The 17,851-nt window shown below is 38.3% G+C and overlaps 1 protein-coding gene across 1 annotated transcript in view; it reads left to right on the forward strand.

Annotated features, from left to right (window-relative positions):
• GRM5 (glutamate metabotropic receptor 5) overlaps positions 1 to 752 on the forward strand; it is a 538,746-nt gene extending 537,994 nt beyond the window's left edge. Inside the window, exon 12 of the mRNA XM_006144909.2 lies at positions 24 to 752. Within this exon, the coding sequence (XP_006144971.1) occupies positions 24 to 236 (213 nt within the window). The 3' untranslated portion in view covers positions 237 to 752. The remainder of the gene's footprint in view (positions 1 to 23) is intronic.
• Positions 753 to 17,851: the final 17,099 nt, after the last annotated feature.

Below are 17,851 nucleotides of genomic sequence, written 5' to 3' on the forward strand. Positions count from 1 at the left end.
GGGCGGGGGTCGCTCCCTGTGAGCCCCCAGCAACCGGACCGGAGGCTGCAGCGGGTAAGCCAGACCTGGAGGAGTTGGTGGCTCTCACCCCGCCATCCCCCTTCAGAGACTCAGTGGACTCCGGGAGCACCACTCCCAACTCACCAGTGTCCGAGTCGGCCCTCTGTATCCCGTCGTCTCCCAAATATGACACTCTCATCATAAGAGATTACACTCAGAGCTCCTCGTCGTTGTGAATGTCACTGGAACCACGCTGGGTTCCGCGTGCAGTGCAGAGATTTCCGGTGTGCACAGACGCAGTGGCAGGCTTAAGTCACTGGCTTTGACCAAGGCGGAAGAGGTCATGTACACCTGGAATGTAAACATGACATTAATAGTGCTACTTAAGGACAACCGACGAAGACACCAACTACAAATCTTCTGGCAGATTTTCTTCTAGTGGCCTTAGAAAACATGGGCTTTTAAGAAACACTGCTTATATTTTTGAGGGCTGACAAAGGAGTCTGTTGAAACAGTTAATACCAAGTGCTCCGCTCTAGGGCAGCAGTCAGTGTGAAACTGTGTAATGGAGGGTGAGAAGCATAGTTACTAAGCAACTGTAAAAAGTTTTCTTTGTTTACTTCCATTCTTTTCCCAGAAGAGTCTTTGATTCACCCAACATGAATGTACATTTTCTAACAAACTCATAATCTGGGACCAAAACATCAACCCTTCTCTTTTTTCTTTTTCTTTTCCTTTCTTTTAAAGACTTTGTAAAGCAGTAACTTGGGCCCCAGTGGATATGGAGGCTTTTGTGAGTGTGGCCCATCCGTAACACAACTGGATAGTGAACGCTGCGCTGACACTAGGGCTTCGGCCTACCAGAGATTTTCCTCTCCAATTTAGTTGTGAAGTATTCTTCCAAAAGCCTGCTTCTGGGATTCCTCCTAGTTATTTCAGATTCACCTCCATTAACCAAGAAAACCAGTGGATGATTTCTTGACTATTTCACCATGTTGCCAATCAATACTGGAGTAGCAAAAAATAATAATATTTTCTGGAATACTGTTTTGTAATTCCCTCACTGGGGTGCATTGTGTAGCTGGAAATTCTCTTTATAATAATAATAATTCTTGAGCTCCAGCCCAGCTAACTCATGAAACATGGCCACTCCTCCTTGCGAATGGTGTTCCGTTAGCATTGCCAGCTAAAACATGAAAATATACCTTTGGGCTTCTTCATTCCTTTCTTTTGAAAACCTGATGCACAAAGACCTCCTCTGTTCTTTTTGAGTCCCACCACTGGAAGAGTGGTCATAGACCCAACGAAGACACTGTCACAATCGGAGGGACTGTTGTTGAAGCAATTAACACAATCTGAATACACAGGAAATTTGAACTGTGACAAGTCCGCATAGCAGAGATTTCGCTATGCCAGCGAGCAGTGATTTTAACTTTATTTGGCTGCTTAAAGTGGGCAGCTATGAACTATGACAAATGTAGATTTTCAAAGCAATACCGAATACTAAAACAGAGGAACCTTAATGAATATCAACCACACAGTCTTTCTTAGCCATTCCAAAAAGAGGCAAAGCAATTATTCACATTTTTCTTTTTTAAATGATTATTCATTCATATGATTTTGTGCACTTCATACTGTCACTTTTTAGATACTGCAGAAAAGAAATTTAGAGTTAAAATAGAAACACATATTCTTTGACAGGCTCATTGGGTAGAATTCATAACTCAAGACCTGAATCTACAGTCATCTTTCTTCCGTCCATTGCAGCTATCCTCAGGAACCAAATGTTTTTGATTTTTAAATAAAGATAGTAATAAAAGGAGGAGGTGTCTTATACATTTAAAGTTCAGTTGACCCAGCCTTACCTTAAAGACAGCCTTATGAAAAGATTTGCTGTGAGGCAGGAATACATTTTAGGCAGAGAGAAAAACAAAACATTTTTCATTTAGCTCTATATCCTCATTTTGATAAGTATTTTTTTTTAATTTCACATCTACTTTTTAAAAAAGAAATTAAAAATAGAACTGTATCCATTGGCATAGTTTATCATTTCCACTTTTAATGTGACGAACACATTGCTGGTTGCCTTTTCTTTCCTGATGTCTGTTCTAGCTTGAAATTTTAAGCCAAATCTCCCAATAGAGAGCATTAAAGCAGCATTCATTTACTAAGATATTAATTTGAAAGAACTCAAATCTCCCATGTCAGATTTGAAAATCACATCATTAGAGACTCTTGAAACACAAGTGAAATCTAGCTAAGATGCATGATTTCATTAAGAGCAAATGTTCTGCCTCTACCTAAAACGAGAAATGTAGTTTCACATATTAATCCCCTCAATTCTTCATCAAAAGGGTAGCATTTACCTGGAAAGTCCTGTCTTAATTTCTTAGGTCTTGAACCTTCCTAAATATGCTTGACTCTAAGTTTTAAAATTTGTTTCATAAAACCGTTATGTTTATTTCCATTCTATTCTCAAGTACAATTGAATTTCACTCTACTGACCAATAAGAAAGCACTTTTTAAAAATCTTTCTTCATGATCAAATTCCTTCTCTAATATTTTAGTAACATATTTGTATAAAAAGTCTATGAGAAACCTTATGAGAAAATTAATTAGAAATTAAAATGTACTATAAGTAAATTGCTATCAGATAATTCCACACTATCATAATCAACTGTAAAAATAAAAATAACATCCAATTAGAGGAGGGCAAGAAGTATTCTTCTCTGTATTTCTATAATATTGGCCACTTCATTGAATACACTGTATATTGGACATAATATTATTGGTAATGTGTTCTTGAGATCTTTTCTTTTGGAATGATGCTAACTCTGTCTCTGCAACTCTAACACCAGGTTCCAAGTAATAACTCAACAATACAAAGAGAACTGAATATTCGTTCTAGGGCTAGGATGTGAACTTCACAATTCATTTGGGTACCTATTCTCATTGAATTTCCTTGAAAACAATCTGTTCCTGATGCCCAGTGATATTTCAGTTGGGACCAGCATAATTAAAAGGAAAGGGAACAAGTACAGTGAAATACTGAGGCTCAGCGAAGTGACCCTAAAGGAGAGTTTGGTCCCAGAATGAAAAAGAGAAGACCTGATCTGATGAAGTTATACTGACTAATCTAAACAGTTCACTCATTCTTCTATTTTGAGAGAGGAGTGGGGGAAGCCTGAGAAGACCATGTCTGGATTGGAAAGAACTGTCTTTCTGAGCAAGGGGTGAGGAACAGGAAGGGTAAAGAAAGGAAAATCATGAGAGATTTGACTGAAGCAAGAAAAAAATTTAAAAAGCAAATCCCCAATGTGCTAATCCTTGAAAGTAACAGTCTTTCCCAAACTGCTGCTGTTACCTGTAAGTGATCAGGAAGACTAGGAGCTATTTCTGACTGTAAATGAATTGTGTAATGGCTCTGCTGCAGTTTTGTGACTTCCAAACCAGGAAATAAACATTGTTTTTAAGTAAAAACAAAAACAAAACAAAACAACAAAAAAAAAACATTTCCTATGTTAGTCTCCCAGTAAAGTGTATATGTTTTGGAGACTTCACAGGTATTATCTAAGTTCACATTAAACAACAGCTTATTAATTAACCCTCAAGCTGTCAGAATCTCTATAGTTATCATTTACAATTTTATACTGTGAAAAAATACAGATCAGTGAAAACATTAAGATAAATCAGAATTTCACTTTGAAGAGAGTTGGAGGCCTGAGAGAATCTTGACTGTCTATTGAAGAATGAGGCATGTATAAAATAGTTGGCAGAACTTCACTGATCTTCCCAATGTGAACAAATATACTATGTATATTGTGTGTATTTCTAGAATTCAATGGCAGCTGCTGGTGGTGTTGTAATTAGCGATCTATATAGAATATAGATGTTTTAGAGAGATGGTGCCAATTTTAAAAGATTTGTGTGGGCTACAAGTGCTTGTACTTTCTTTTTTCTGCACTATAACTGATCTGGTTTTAAAATTGTGTGCGCGTATCTGTTCTTTATCTGTTGTTGCAGCTTGTACTATTAAAATAATAGAGAATGTTAAATTGGATTGGAAAGAACTGTCTTTCTGAGCAAGGGGTGAGGAACAGGAAGGGTAAAGAAAGGAAAATCATGAGAGATTTGACTGAAGCAAGAAAAAAATTTAAAAAGCAAATCCCCAATGTGCTAATCCTTGAAAGTAACAGTCTTTCCCAAACTGCTGCTGTTACCTGTAAGTGATCAGGAAGACTAGGAGCTATTTCTGACTGTAAATGAATTGTGTAATGGCTCTGCTGCAGTTTTGTGACTTCCAAACCAGGAAATAAACATTGTTTTTAAGTAAAAACAAAAACAAAACAAAACAACAAAAAAAAAACATTTCCTATGTTAGTCTCCCAGTAAAGTGTATATGTTTTGGAGACTTCACAGGTATTATCTAAGTTCACATTAAACAACAGCTTATTAATTAACCCTCAAGCTGTCAGAATCTCTATAGTTATCATTTACAATTTTATACTGTGAAAAAATACAGATCAGTGAAAACATTAAGATAAATCAGAATTTCACTTTGAAGAGAGTTGGAGGCCTGAGAGAATCTTGACTGTCTATTGAAGAATGAGGCATGTATAAAATAGTTGGCAGAACTTCACTGATCTTCCCAATGTGAACAAATATACTATGTATATTGTGTGTATTTCTAGAATTCAATGGCAGCTGCTGGTGGTGTTGTAATTAGCGATCTATATAGAATATAGATGTTTTAGAGAGATGGTGCCAATTTTAAAAGATTTGTGTGGGCTACAAGTGCTTGTACTTTCTTTTTTCTGCACTATAACTGATCTGGTTTTAAAATTGTGTGCGCGTATCTGTTCTTTATCTGTTGTTGCAGCTTGTACTATTAAAATAATAGAGAATGTTAAATTATTTTGATGTGAATTGCAAATGATTTTTTCATAAAGTTTAACATTTTTATCAGCATTGTTTCGCTTTGTACTTGTATAAATGTGTTTTATTTTAGCATTTTGAAACACTTGCCTGTTTCTCAGTTGTCTAAATCATGTGATAGTTGGTGTTTGTGAAGTCAGTTACCTTTTTGAAAAATATTAAAAAAGAAACAATGATATAACTTTAAGATTATTCCCCTCAAATGTTTAGAATGTGTCCTTACTAGTGTTTTCCTAGACAAAAAGGAACTTTAAATTCTGAATGATTTATACATTTGAGTTACAGAGTTTTACAGAGTAGGTAGAGACAATAGATTAAACGAAAAATATGAACCAACCAGAGATGCTGTCCCCAGCATCTATAAATATCTTTTAAGACATAAATAAAGAAGGATTTATTTATTTAAGGTTTTTGCCATAGGGTGCATGTGCTCACTGGAGAGAGAGAGAATAGAGAGGGGGAAATGAGAAATCACCCCCCCCCCCAAGGATGGCCACACTGCAATCCCTTCTCCTCCATTCTCCTCTGGTGATTTTGGACAGGCCCATGTGCCAGCCTAATTCTCAAGCCACCAGGTCTGAGGCTCAAACCACGGTCTGCCATGTAGGAGTCCAGTGCCTTAACCACTATACCACATGCTGTCCCCAAAGAAGTACTTTTAAAAAAATGTAGAGAATGCACTTGGATTTCATGTCATATAAATTATAGAAGTAATAGTTTCACAATTATCTGTGTTGATAGAGATAACATCACACAGATAAAACATTATGTTTATGTGTATGTATGTGTGTGTATACAAAATACATTTATGTACATATGTGTATACAAAATATACATTTATGTATATTTTTACTTTTGAGTCCATCTCTTTGCATGTTTGTGTATCTGTTTGTGTATACGTGTGTATCTATATAATTTTTTTTCAGAACAAAATTTACTTGTTATGTCACTTTTTACTTTACTGATTCATAAGCAAATGTACATTCTCTAAACACAAATTTGCAAAAAACTAAAAACAGAGAAAAGGGTAATGTTTGATGTATTAAAGAGAAAGACAATATAAATTTTAAGATATATCTTCTCTATGTTTTTTAACATTATATTATTTATACCAATGCATGATATATACATATACAAACACATAAATATATATATATATATATATACACATACATACACACACACATACATTTACAAAATGTTTAATTTGAAAAAAGACTATTTTTCTATCAGACTCTACTCTTTACTGTGTTAAACTTGAAATAATATGAAGAAGTATGTTCATATAAAATTGAGATTGAGATGAGATACCTAAACTACACACAGAAAATTTTCTTCAAAAAAATCCAGTATCATATAAGATTCCATAGAATCATGGAAGGTTATTCAAACAACGTGATGAAATAGGAATAGCATTGACTTGGTCCAGTCCATGGCCTGGTTGGTTAAGGGAGCTGGATCTCATGTGACTTAACTGCATGGTTCAAGTCCTGGACTTTATGTCTTAAAAGCCATGCCAGATGGATGTGTGTGTTTATGTGCATGTGCGCGTGCGCACGCGCGCCCAATATTCCCAAAGGAGCAAGAGTGGAGATGAAGGGACTGCAGCGTGACCATTCCTGTGTGGGGAACTTGCATCAGCTCCTTCTGTCTCTCTGTCTCTTGCTGGTGAGTGCTCGCACTCACTAGCAAATGAAAATAAACAAACAACATAGTACTGAATTAAAAGCCAGGATTTATCACTCTGTTACCATATGAACTTAAATTATCTTGCTTTCTCTATAATTCAATTCCTCTTTCTATAAATGCAGAGGTGAGTTACAGTAAGTAGTCTCTTTCTTTCTGAAAGCCAAATGCTAAATAAACAAGGCAGGTGTACGAATAGTGAAGTCCAACTAGAAATAATTCAAATAAATAAAAAGGTTAAAGGGATATTTTAAATTGATAAAAATCTACTTAAAAGATATGCATCATAAACCTATATGTACTTATTAATATAGCTTCAAAACTTATAAAGCAAAGACTAATAGAAACATAAGGGAAATAGTCAACAGTCACAATGGGCCTCTTTAATACAGTTCACTCACAAATTCATTAAGAAGCCAAAGTAAAAAGAAAAGAAAAACTTAGGGAAATAACACAAATAGCAAGCATAAGCAAACAAATCTATTCAAAGCTTTACTCCTGTTTTAAAAATCAGATATTCCTTTCATCATCCTTAAAAGTCACAAGTATTAGCCTTGGATTAAACCACAGAAAAAAAACAAGCTCCAGAAAGCAAAACCTATGTGGACTACAGTCACTCACTGAAAATTATGAAATCTTAAATTAAAATTAAAAGTTACACAAAAGAGAGGACAGCAAATGATTACATCACTGGAGTCCTACATATGCAATTTGTGCAGTTTGAATCCCAGACCCAGCGGCTTAAACTCACACCAGACACGTGTGTGTGCATGCCCAAAATCCTGAGTGGAGAGTGGAGAAGAAGAAACTGCAGTATGATTATTCCCACCCCCCCAGGGGGTGATTTCTCACTTTCTGTCTCTCTGTCTCTGTCTTTCTAGTGAATGTGTACGCCCTATAGCCAAAAAAAAAAAAAAAAAAAAAACTTATACGCATAAGAAATATTTTCCCTAGAGATTCCCTTTCTAAGATACTTTATGGAATAAAGAGAAAAGCACAAATAAAAGTGTAACCTACTGATAATAAACATTAGGGAGAGCCCTAGTTTAAATTTTGTAGAACAGGGGCCCATAGGTTGTATGGTAGTTAAGGCCACTGGACTCCCACAGGCTGACCATGGTTCAAGTTTTGTACCTGACAGTTTGCTTTCTTACTTTCTCTCTCTCTCTCACTCTGTCCCTCTCTGATCAAGTGAAAATAAAGTTAGATAAAATAATTCTTTAAAAAATCTGTAGAACAAGCAGAGTATTCCAAAGAAAGTATGTTACCATAAATCTGTGTGTGTGTGTGTGTGTGTGTGTGTGTGTGTGTGTGTGTATACATTTTTTAAAAGGTTTTTGCCATAGGACCATGGTGTTCACCAGAGAGAGACAGAGCCAAACAGTGAGAGGAAAGCAAGAAGTCACACTCACCCATGGAGTTGGCCACACCACAATTTCTTCTCCATTCTCTTCCTGAGATTTTGGGCATGCACGCACATGCACCCAGCATGATTTTCAAACTCCCAGGTCTGGGACCTCAACCACAGTCAGTCACAAGCATGCCCAGGATCCTGGGTGGCTGGAAAACTGTGAGGGGGATCACAGTAGTGTGAAACCCTGTCAAGAATATCTGTTTCTCTCCATTCCCCAACAAAAATCTTTTTACAAATAGTGGTAATTCAAAAAATCTTTTTATTTGAAATCTCATTACTTCAACAAACATTCAAAAATCTAATCAAGTAAAAAAGAGAAGCCACTAACAACATTAATAATGAGAAAAGAGATACACAGTGACCAATATATGGAACTGCTACATAAAACTTTTTAAAGTATTTAACTCTGCTTATTATCATTATTTTTAATTTGATCAGAGATAGACAGGCAGAGAGAGGGAAAGTGAGAAAGCAAGCTGACAAGTCCAGGACACAAACCGTGGTCAGTCATGTGGGAGTCCAGTGCCTTAACCACCATGTCACCTACTGTCCCCTTCTACATAAAACTTTATATTAATAAACTTAAAAAAGAGATTAAATGAATATTATTCTAGGAAAATATATATTACCAAACAGAAACAAAAATAAGTAGAAACTCAGATTAGTAATGGCAGATTATCATGAAAGAGAATTTAACTGTATCTTACTCCAGAAAATAGAAGCCTAAATGTTTTACATGTAAATTTCTCCATGATATGTAAATATAGAACATAAAAATATATGAGAACATCAATAGCTTATTCATGAGACTTTTCTAACTTTGGTACATAAATCAGACAAGGATAGAAATATAGTCATGTTGCTATATGACAGGGGTACATCCTGTTAGACATGTTGTTAGATGCCGCAGTTATGTGAGCACAGGAGAACGTATTTACACAAGCCTAGACAGCACAGCCTACTACAAGCCTAGGCTATGTGATGCAGTCTACTGCCCTAGGCTATAAACCTTAACGGCATGTTACAAGGCTGAATACTATAGGCAACTGAAGCAAAATGCTATTTGTCACTCTAAACATAAAAAAGGTACAGTAAAGATACAGTATAAAGGGCCAGTTGGTAGCATTGCATGTAGTTAAGGCAGCTGGAGCCCACATGTCCAACAACATGGTTTGAGTTCTGGGATCAGCGGCTTAAAAAACATGCCAGGGGGACCAGCAGTTAGCATAATGGCTATGTCGCTGGACTCCCATGTAGTCGACTGTGGTTTGCGTCCTGGACCTGGTGGCTTAAAACTCACACCGGGCACATGTGCGTGCATGCCCAAGATCCTGAGAGGAGAATGGAGGAGAAGGGATTGCGGTGTGGCCATCCCCTCTGGGGGGTGATCTCTCGCTTTCTATCTCTCTGTCTCTCTGTCTGTCTGGCGAGCGCACGTGCCTTATAGCAAAAACCTCTCCAAAAAAAAACATGCCAGGAGGCCAGCAGGTGACATGGTAGTTAAACTGCTGGACTCCCACATGGTCAATCACAGTCTGAGCCTGGACCCAGCATCTTGGAAATCACTCCAGATGTGTATGCCTACATGCTGAAAATGCCGAAAGGAGAATGAAGGAGGGGGATTGCAGTATGACCATCCCCTGGGGGGTGATTTCTCACTTCCACTCTCTATCTCTTTCTGGCTCTCTCCAGTGAATGTGTGAGCCCTCTGTAAAAAATCTTTAAAAAAAATAAATGTCAAGAACATGTGTGTGCACTCAAAAATCCCAAAATGCGGAAGAAATGAAAAATAGATCATGGTGTGACCATCCCTCACGGGGGTATTTTCTCACTTTACCTCTTTATGTCTCAGGTAAGCACAGGCACCCTCTGGTAAAATTTAAAAATATATATGTATGGTATAAAAGAAAAGGTGGTATACTTATATAGGGCACCTATCATAAAGTTGTTCTGGATGAGTTGATGAATGAATGGTGAGTGAATGAGAAGACCTTGAATATTAACGCACAATACTGTACACACTACTAGAAACTTTATAGGTTCACTTACACTACACTAAATTCATAAAACAATCTCTTTCTTAGTAACAAATTAACCTTAGCATATTGTAACTTTTTAACTTTATAAACTCTTAACTTTAAAAAATTTTGGGAACCAGCAGTTAGCGTAATGGCTATGTCGCTGGACTCCCACGTAGTCGACCGCGGTTCATGTCCCGGACCCGTTGGCTGAAAAAAAACTCACGCAGGGCGCGTGTGCGTGCGTGCCCAAGAACCCGAGAGGAGAATGGAGGAGAAGGGATTGCGGCATGACCATCCTCCCTGGGGGGTGATTTCTCACTTTCTGTCTCTATGTCTCTCTCTGTCTGGCGAGCGCACGCGCCCTACAGTGAAAATCTCTCCAAAAAAAAAAAAAATTTAACTTTATTTTTTACATTTCTTTCTTTTTTCCAAGAGAGAGACAGGCATCCCTAATAGATCTTCACGCCATGTTCCAACCCCAGCCTCAACATCCAGGATCACAGCCATGCTGTGTGTGCCTAGCATGTACAAGTAAAGTCCAAAACTCAAACCCAGGGCTCTCCCATGTGCCTCATCACTGCAGAGCACTGTGTTACTGCTATAACACTGCAGTTAGTCTAGTTTTCAAAAAAAAAAAATGTTTAGCTTAATATATACATTGTGAAACATTTTCTTTCTTCCTTCCTTCCTTTTTTTTTTTTTTTTTTTTTAAGTTGTTGCTATAGGGCATGTTTACTTGCCAGAGAGAGAAAGTGAGAAATCAGCCCTTCCTCCCACCCCAAGAGGGTTTGGCCATGCCACTAGCCCTTCTCCTCCAGTCTCTTCTCAGATTTTGGCCATGTATGTACATATGCTTGGTGTGATTTTCAAGTCACTGAGTCTGGGCCTTGAACTAGCATCCTAACCTGCACTTGCAGCCCATGGGCCAAATGTGGGTCCCATTTTCTTTCCTTAAATCCTTGTTTTATAAGTTTTTTTCTATTTTTAAAATTGTTGGGAACCAGCAGTTAGCGTAATGGCTATGTCGCTGGACTCCCATGTAGTCGACCGCGGTTTGTGTCCTGGACCCAGTGACTTAAAACTCACGCTGGGCGCGTGTGCGTGCGTGCCCAAGATCCCGAGAGGAGAATGGAGGAGAAGGAATTTTGGCGTGACCATCCCCCCTGGGGGGTGATTTCTCACTTTCTGTCTCTCTGTCTCTCTCTGTCTGTCTGGCGAGCGCACGTGCCCTATAGCAAAAACCTCTCCAAAAAAAAAAAAATGTTTTCATTTTATAATTTAAACTTTTTAAATTAAAAATTAACATGCAAAGACACACATGAGACAAAGCCCGCATAGGATCAGGTTCATCAATATCATTGTCTTCCACCTGCACATTTAGTCCCAGTGGAATGTCTTTGGGAGCAACAGCACACTCAGAGTGGTCCTCTTCCATGATAATGATGGCTTCTTCTAGAACATCTTCTGAAGGACCTGCCTGTGGTTCTTCTTAAAGAAGTGTCACTCTTCAGAATTATGTCCACAGGTTTTGCTGATCTGTTTCTTTTCTTCATCACAGATTTGCTTGGGAGCATATAATGCACCTTAAACATTTTTGTTAATGACAGCCTTTCCGTGTATGGGTCCGTGCATTTAAACTTTTAAGGCACTTGTCAAGATCTGCAAAAGCTTCTGCTAAATCCTTCCCTTTTCAAAAAATATTTCTATTACATTTTCTTTTATACATTCAATCACATTATTTAGCTTACAAAGTGAATATTTCAACATGTGAACATTTTTCCCTAGTCCAGTTGATAAAACTATAAAATTATCTTCAACAGATAATATAACATTTCTTTGTCCCATTAATGCTTTGCCTCTCTATTTTTCTTCTAAATGTCCTTCCTTAGACTCTACTCTTTCACACACACTATATCTGGCATTCACATCCATTTACTGTGTTTCTATATACTTTCGTCAATCAGTTTCAGTCATAAAGTGTGGATACTCAGTATATATTAAGTGGGGACATACAATGTCTCTCCTTCATAGCCTGGCTTGCTTCCGTCATCAGTAAATCTTCCATAATCTTCCACTTTCTGTCAAAAGCCAGGGGTTTTTGGTGTTTTTTTGTTTTTTTTGTTTGTTTGTTTGTTTAATGGCTGAATAGTATTCCATAGAATATATGTGCCATAGTTTTTCAATTCATTCATCTGTTCATGGGCATTTGGGTTGGTTCCATGTCTTAGCAATTGTGAATAATACCACAATAAACATCAATGTGCAAGTACTTTTCTGATTAAGAATTCTTCTGTCCTTTGGGTAGATACCAAGGAGTGGGATTGCTCTATCATATGGTAGTTCTATTTGTAGATTTCTTTTTTTTTTTTTTTTTAGGGGGTTTTTTTTTAAGGGCCACTGGTCCCCCCAAAAAAAAGGTTTTTGCTATAGGGCACATGTGCTCACCAGAAAGAGAGAGACAGAGAGACAGAAAGTGAGAAATCACTCCCCAGGAGGGATGGCCACGCCGAAATCCCTTCTCCTCTATTCTCCTCTGGGGATCTTAGGCACGCAAACACACATGCCCGACGTGAGTTTAAGCCACCAGGTCCAAGACTCAAACCGCAGCTGCCTACATGGGAGTTCAGCGACACAGCCATTACGCTAACTGCTGGTCCCTCTATTTGTACATTTCTGAGGAATCTCCAAATTGTTCTCCACAGTGGCTGTACCAATTTACACTCTCACCAGCAGTGTAAGAGAGAGTTCCCCTTTTGAACAACAGGCAGATTGAGATATAACTGAAAAAAGTTACTCAATTTACCATAGCCACAAAAAGGATAAGATACTCAGGAATAAATCTAACCAAAGAAGTCAAAGACCTCCACAAGGAAAACTACGAGAAGCTAAAAAAAGAAATTGAAAATGACACAAAAAAGTGGAAGGACATCCCATGTTCCTGGATTGGAAGAATTAATATAATCAAAATGGCAATTCTACCCAATTAATCTACATATTTAATGCAATCCCAATCAAACTACCAGACATATCCTATACAGATCTAGAAAAGAAAATTGTAATTTGCCTGGAATAATAAAAGATCCCGTGTTACCAAAGCAATCCTACACAAGAAGAGTGGAGGGGCAGCATCTCACTTCCTGACCCAAAAATATACTACAAAGCTATGGTAATCAAAACAGCATGGTACTGGCACAGAAAGAGATACATGGACCAATGGAACAGAATAGAGTCCCCAGAAATAAATCCCCAAACATATAGTCAACTGATTTTTGACAAGGAGTACCAGTCAATCCAGTAGGAAAATCTCTTCAGCAAATGGTGCTAGAAAAACTGGATTTCTACCTGCAGAAAGATGAATCTGAACCACTACCTCTCGCCTCTGACAAAAATCAACTCAAGGTAGATTATGGGCCAGCAGGTGGCATGATGGTTAAGGGTGCTGGACTCCCAGATGGGCAACTGCAGTTCAAATCCCTATAAATTTTCTTGTGTATTTTTCTTTTTTCTTTTTTGCAATTTTCTTTTCTCTAGATGCTTCTTCAGTTCTATATTCTTGTCCCAGTTCTAATGATTCTCATTAGTCAATTCTTCAGAAATAATCTCTAGAAGTAACTTGATGTCAAACTCATTAACATTCAGCTTAAAGTTGTCATCTCAGCCATGGTGTTGACTTCTGCTACTTCCTCAATCTTTTTTTCTTTTCTTTTCTTTTTTCTTTTTTTTTTCTTTTTTTCTTTTTGAGAGGTTTTTGCTATAGGGCACATGTGCTCGCCAGAAAGACAGAGAGAGACAGAGAGCCAGAAAGTGAGAAATCACTCCCCAGGGATGGCCACACCACAATCCCTTTTCCTCCATTCTCTTTTCGAGATCTTGAGCATGCATCCACATGAGTGCAGCATGAGTTTAAGCCACCAGGTTCAGGACTCAAGCTGCGGTCAACTACATGGGAGTCTAGTGACGTAGCCATTATGCCAACTGCTGGTCCCCTACTTCCTTAATCTTAACAAAGACATGGATTCACCTCTTGAATATCTTTATCTGGTTGCTGTTCATTCTCTCCTTTGTGACTTTACCCAAGCCCAAGCATGGTTTCTGATGCAGACATAGATACTGTGATTCTTCCAGAACTGCATCAGTGTCTTCTCAGTGTCTTCATCATTTGTAGCAATAACCTAGACAAAAGTAAGGGGCTTAAAATTGCTGTCACTCCTTGATCCATTAGTAGGATCAAAGAGGTTTTTGGAGGAAGGGAGAAATACTTTTTTTTTTTTTTTTTGCTTTTTGGGCACATAAAGTCCCCCGAAAGACACAGAAAGACAGAAAGCGAGAAGTCACCCCCCCAGGGGGGATGGCCAGGCTGCAATCCCTTCTCCATTCTTCTCTGGGGATCTTGGGCACACACACACACACACACACACACACACACACACACTTACCCGGCATGAGTTTAAGCCACTGGGTCCGGAACTCGAACCACAGTCAACTACATGGGAGTCCAGTGACATAGCCATTACGCTAACTGCTGGTCCTCCCCCCCTATTTTTTAAAGAGAGATTTTTGCTATAGAGTGTGTGCACTTGCCAGAGAGACAGAAAGTAAGAAATCATCCCTCAGGAGAATAACCACACAGCAATCCCTTCTCCTCATTCATCTGTCAGGATTTGGGGCACGCATACACACCCACCCGGCATGAATTTTAAGCAGCAAGGTCCACGACTCGAACCATGGTCAACTACATGGAGGTCCAGTGATGTAACCATTATGTGATCTGATGGTTACAGGAGAAATGTCATTCTGATATTGAGATATAGATCACCAATAAAAAGATGTTCGGAAGCATTACCACGCCTTATCTTGGAAAGGTATGTGATTCTTCAAACAGTACTTCTCCATACTCTTGGCACAGCCATTCAGGAGAGCATCTTGGAAAAGAAGCTGGGTCATTTGTGACTTCTTACTGCTCCTGTAGGACACTGGCAATACATGCTTATGCATGTGCCTGAAGTGCCTGAGTTCTTACCATGCTGAATCACAAAGGGTTTTGACCTGCAGCCTGCAACACAGCCCTCAAGCAAAACTATTATCTTGTCCTTAAAAGCCTTGAAACCTGGCATTGGCTTGGTCTCCTTATGGATGAAAGTTCTTTTAGTTATCCATTTCTAGAAGAGGGAGATTTCATCCATATTTAAATTTGCTCTGGCAAGTAGTTTTCCTCTACCAACAGCTTATCTAGACTTGCAAAATTCAGCTGTCTTCACATCAGCACAGGCAGACTACTCACCATTCCCTTACACATTATGTAATGAATAATGATTCCTGAATCACTGAAATTACCCAGAGCTAGTAGGAAATTCAACATCAGCGCTGGTTCCAGCCTTTTCTCTGAATATTGCAAACGTTTTTCCTATGGTGATGACCACAGCTCTGGGTATGTTTCTGTGTCTGGTTTTCAATTAGGATGATTAGAAGTTTCTCCATATATGATTTAGGCCTCTCTCAATTTTTTGGTAGGGTTGTTGCGCTCAATGAAGCAGATCCTTTAGGAGCTTCCCTCACTTTGCTCTTATCACTTTGCTCTTAATCATTTCTAATATTTTTTAGATCACTATGCATGGCCTCTTACTAGTAACATTCGCAGTGACTTCTTTATGCTTAGGGGCTATAATTAAAAACACAAGAATTCATGCTAAAGCCACCTGGGAGACCCAAGTTTAGATCCTAGGTCAATTCCAATATGTTGGGTGGATTTGCCTGAGATGCAATGCTTACTGGCTGGGAGGCTATGGGGAGGATTGTGGCCTGTTGAAAACTTGTTGAGGGATCTAGCTCTCTTTCAAGAAATAAATAACAAATAAATACTAAATCAAACCCAAGAGGGACTGATACGATCAAAAGATGCACTAAACGTGAGACATATGAGGCTTCTGTCAACATAGCACCGCATACCATTTTACAGTAAAGTGTTACCATGAGTAGAAAAATTATACTGTAAGACACAAATGTAAATAATGCATTATGTTACAATATATGGCAGCGACAATGTCAGTAAGCCATAGTTGAATCTTTGGGATCCTAGCTCCATCAAAATCTATGGGACCACCATCATATATACAGCCCATTGTTGACCAAAACATTCATATACAGGACATGGCTATAAAAGAATAATCTCATTATAAACATCCATTTTTTAAAGAGAGGTTTTAGCTATAGGGCGCTGGAAAGGAAGAGAGAGACAGAGAGATAAAAAGCAAGAAATCATCCCCAAAGGGGGATAGCCATGCCGCAATCCCTTCTCCTTCGTTCTCCTCTCAGGATCTTGGGCACACATGCACACATGTTCAGCATGAGCTTAAGTCACAGGATCCAGGACTTGAGCCATGATCTGATTATGTGGGAGTCCAGTGGCATAACCATTATACCATCTACTGGTTTCATAAGCATAGATTTTATAAAAATTTCTAATAAAGTATTTACACACAAATTGTAAAATGTAATTAATACTTCTATGCAAAGTATAATTCATCCTTGGATTATGTTATTCAATATGAGAAATCTATGAATATAGTTTACTTCATTAACATATTAAAGAGAAAATGATGATCTGTGTAATAGATAGTATAAAGACCTACAGAAAAAAATCCAAAACTAATTCCTATTTTAAATGTAATTAAATAAATTAGCTCCTAAAAAATAGAAAGAGGGCTGGCCCTGCAATGCAGTGGTTAAACATTCTGCATTGGGAGTAGTATCCCACAAAGACCACTGTGGTTCAAATCCCAGTCCCAGCAGCTTGAAAAACACATTGGGCATGAGTATATGCAGGCCCAGAATCTGACAAGAAGGAGAAAGGAACGAAAAAGGATGAGGTGTGACAGGGATTCACTGGGGGCATGGTTATGGGAGTTCTCACTTGCTCTCTGGTGAGTGCTCAAGCCCTCTGCCAATTAAAAAAAAAAATTCCTTTTTTTTTTTTCTGAGAGAGAGATTTTTTTGTTATAGGATGTGTGAGCTCAACAAAGAGACAGAGAGACAGAAAGTAAGAAATTAGCCTCCAGAGAGGATGGCCAACCCACAATCTCTTCTCTTCCATTCTCATCTCAAGATTTTGGGCATGTACACACATGTGCCTAGCTTAAGTTTTAAGCCACCAGATCCAAGACTTGAACTACAGTAAACTACGTGGGCATCCAGCTTCATAACCATCACACCATCTGCTGGTCCCAGAAAATGTCTTAAGATTGAAACCAAATCAGAAACCTATGGCAAATGCAATACTAACAGCAATATGTTGTGAGAATTCCCATAAAATCAGGAATGAAAGTAGTATGCTATATTGCACAATTTCTGAAGTGATTCTGTAATTTTGGTCTGAAACAGGACATTTTTGAGAGTTAAAGTGTAACTAACTATTAGTGATACTGAGACAATACTAACACCTGAACAATTTGGGGCTAATCAGAATATAGGTCCATTTTGACTCACTATTATTCAATATGGTATTTAATCTCCTAAATAAAACTCTATGTCAGGCCAACTGGTGGCATAGTGGTTTAAGCAGCTGGATCCCACATGGTCAACTGCATGCTTTGAGTCCTGGACCTGCTGATTTGAAAAACACACTAGGCACATGAATAAGTTTGCCCAAAATCCCAAAAGGAGAGAGTGTGGGAGGAAAAAAGATTTCAACCTCACCATTCCCCATGGAAGGAGCGGCGGTGCTTTCTTTCTGTCTCTCTGGCAAAGTTTTAAAAAAGAAAAGAGAAAAAAAACCCTCTAAGTCAAAAAAAAAAAAAAA

Source organism: Tupaia chinensis, unplaced genomic scaffold (assembly GCF_000334495.1).
Source record: "Tupaia chinensis unplaced genomic scaffold, TupChi_1.0 Scaffold000139_1, whole genome shotgun sequence".
Lineage (NCBI taxonomy): Eukaryota > Metazoa > Chordata > Mammalia > Scandentia > Tupaiidae > Tupaia > Tupaia belangeri.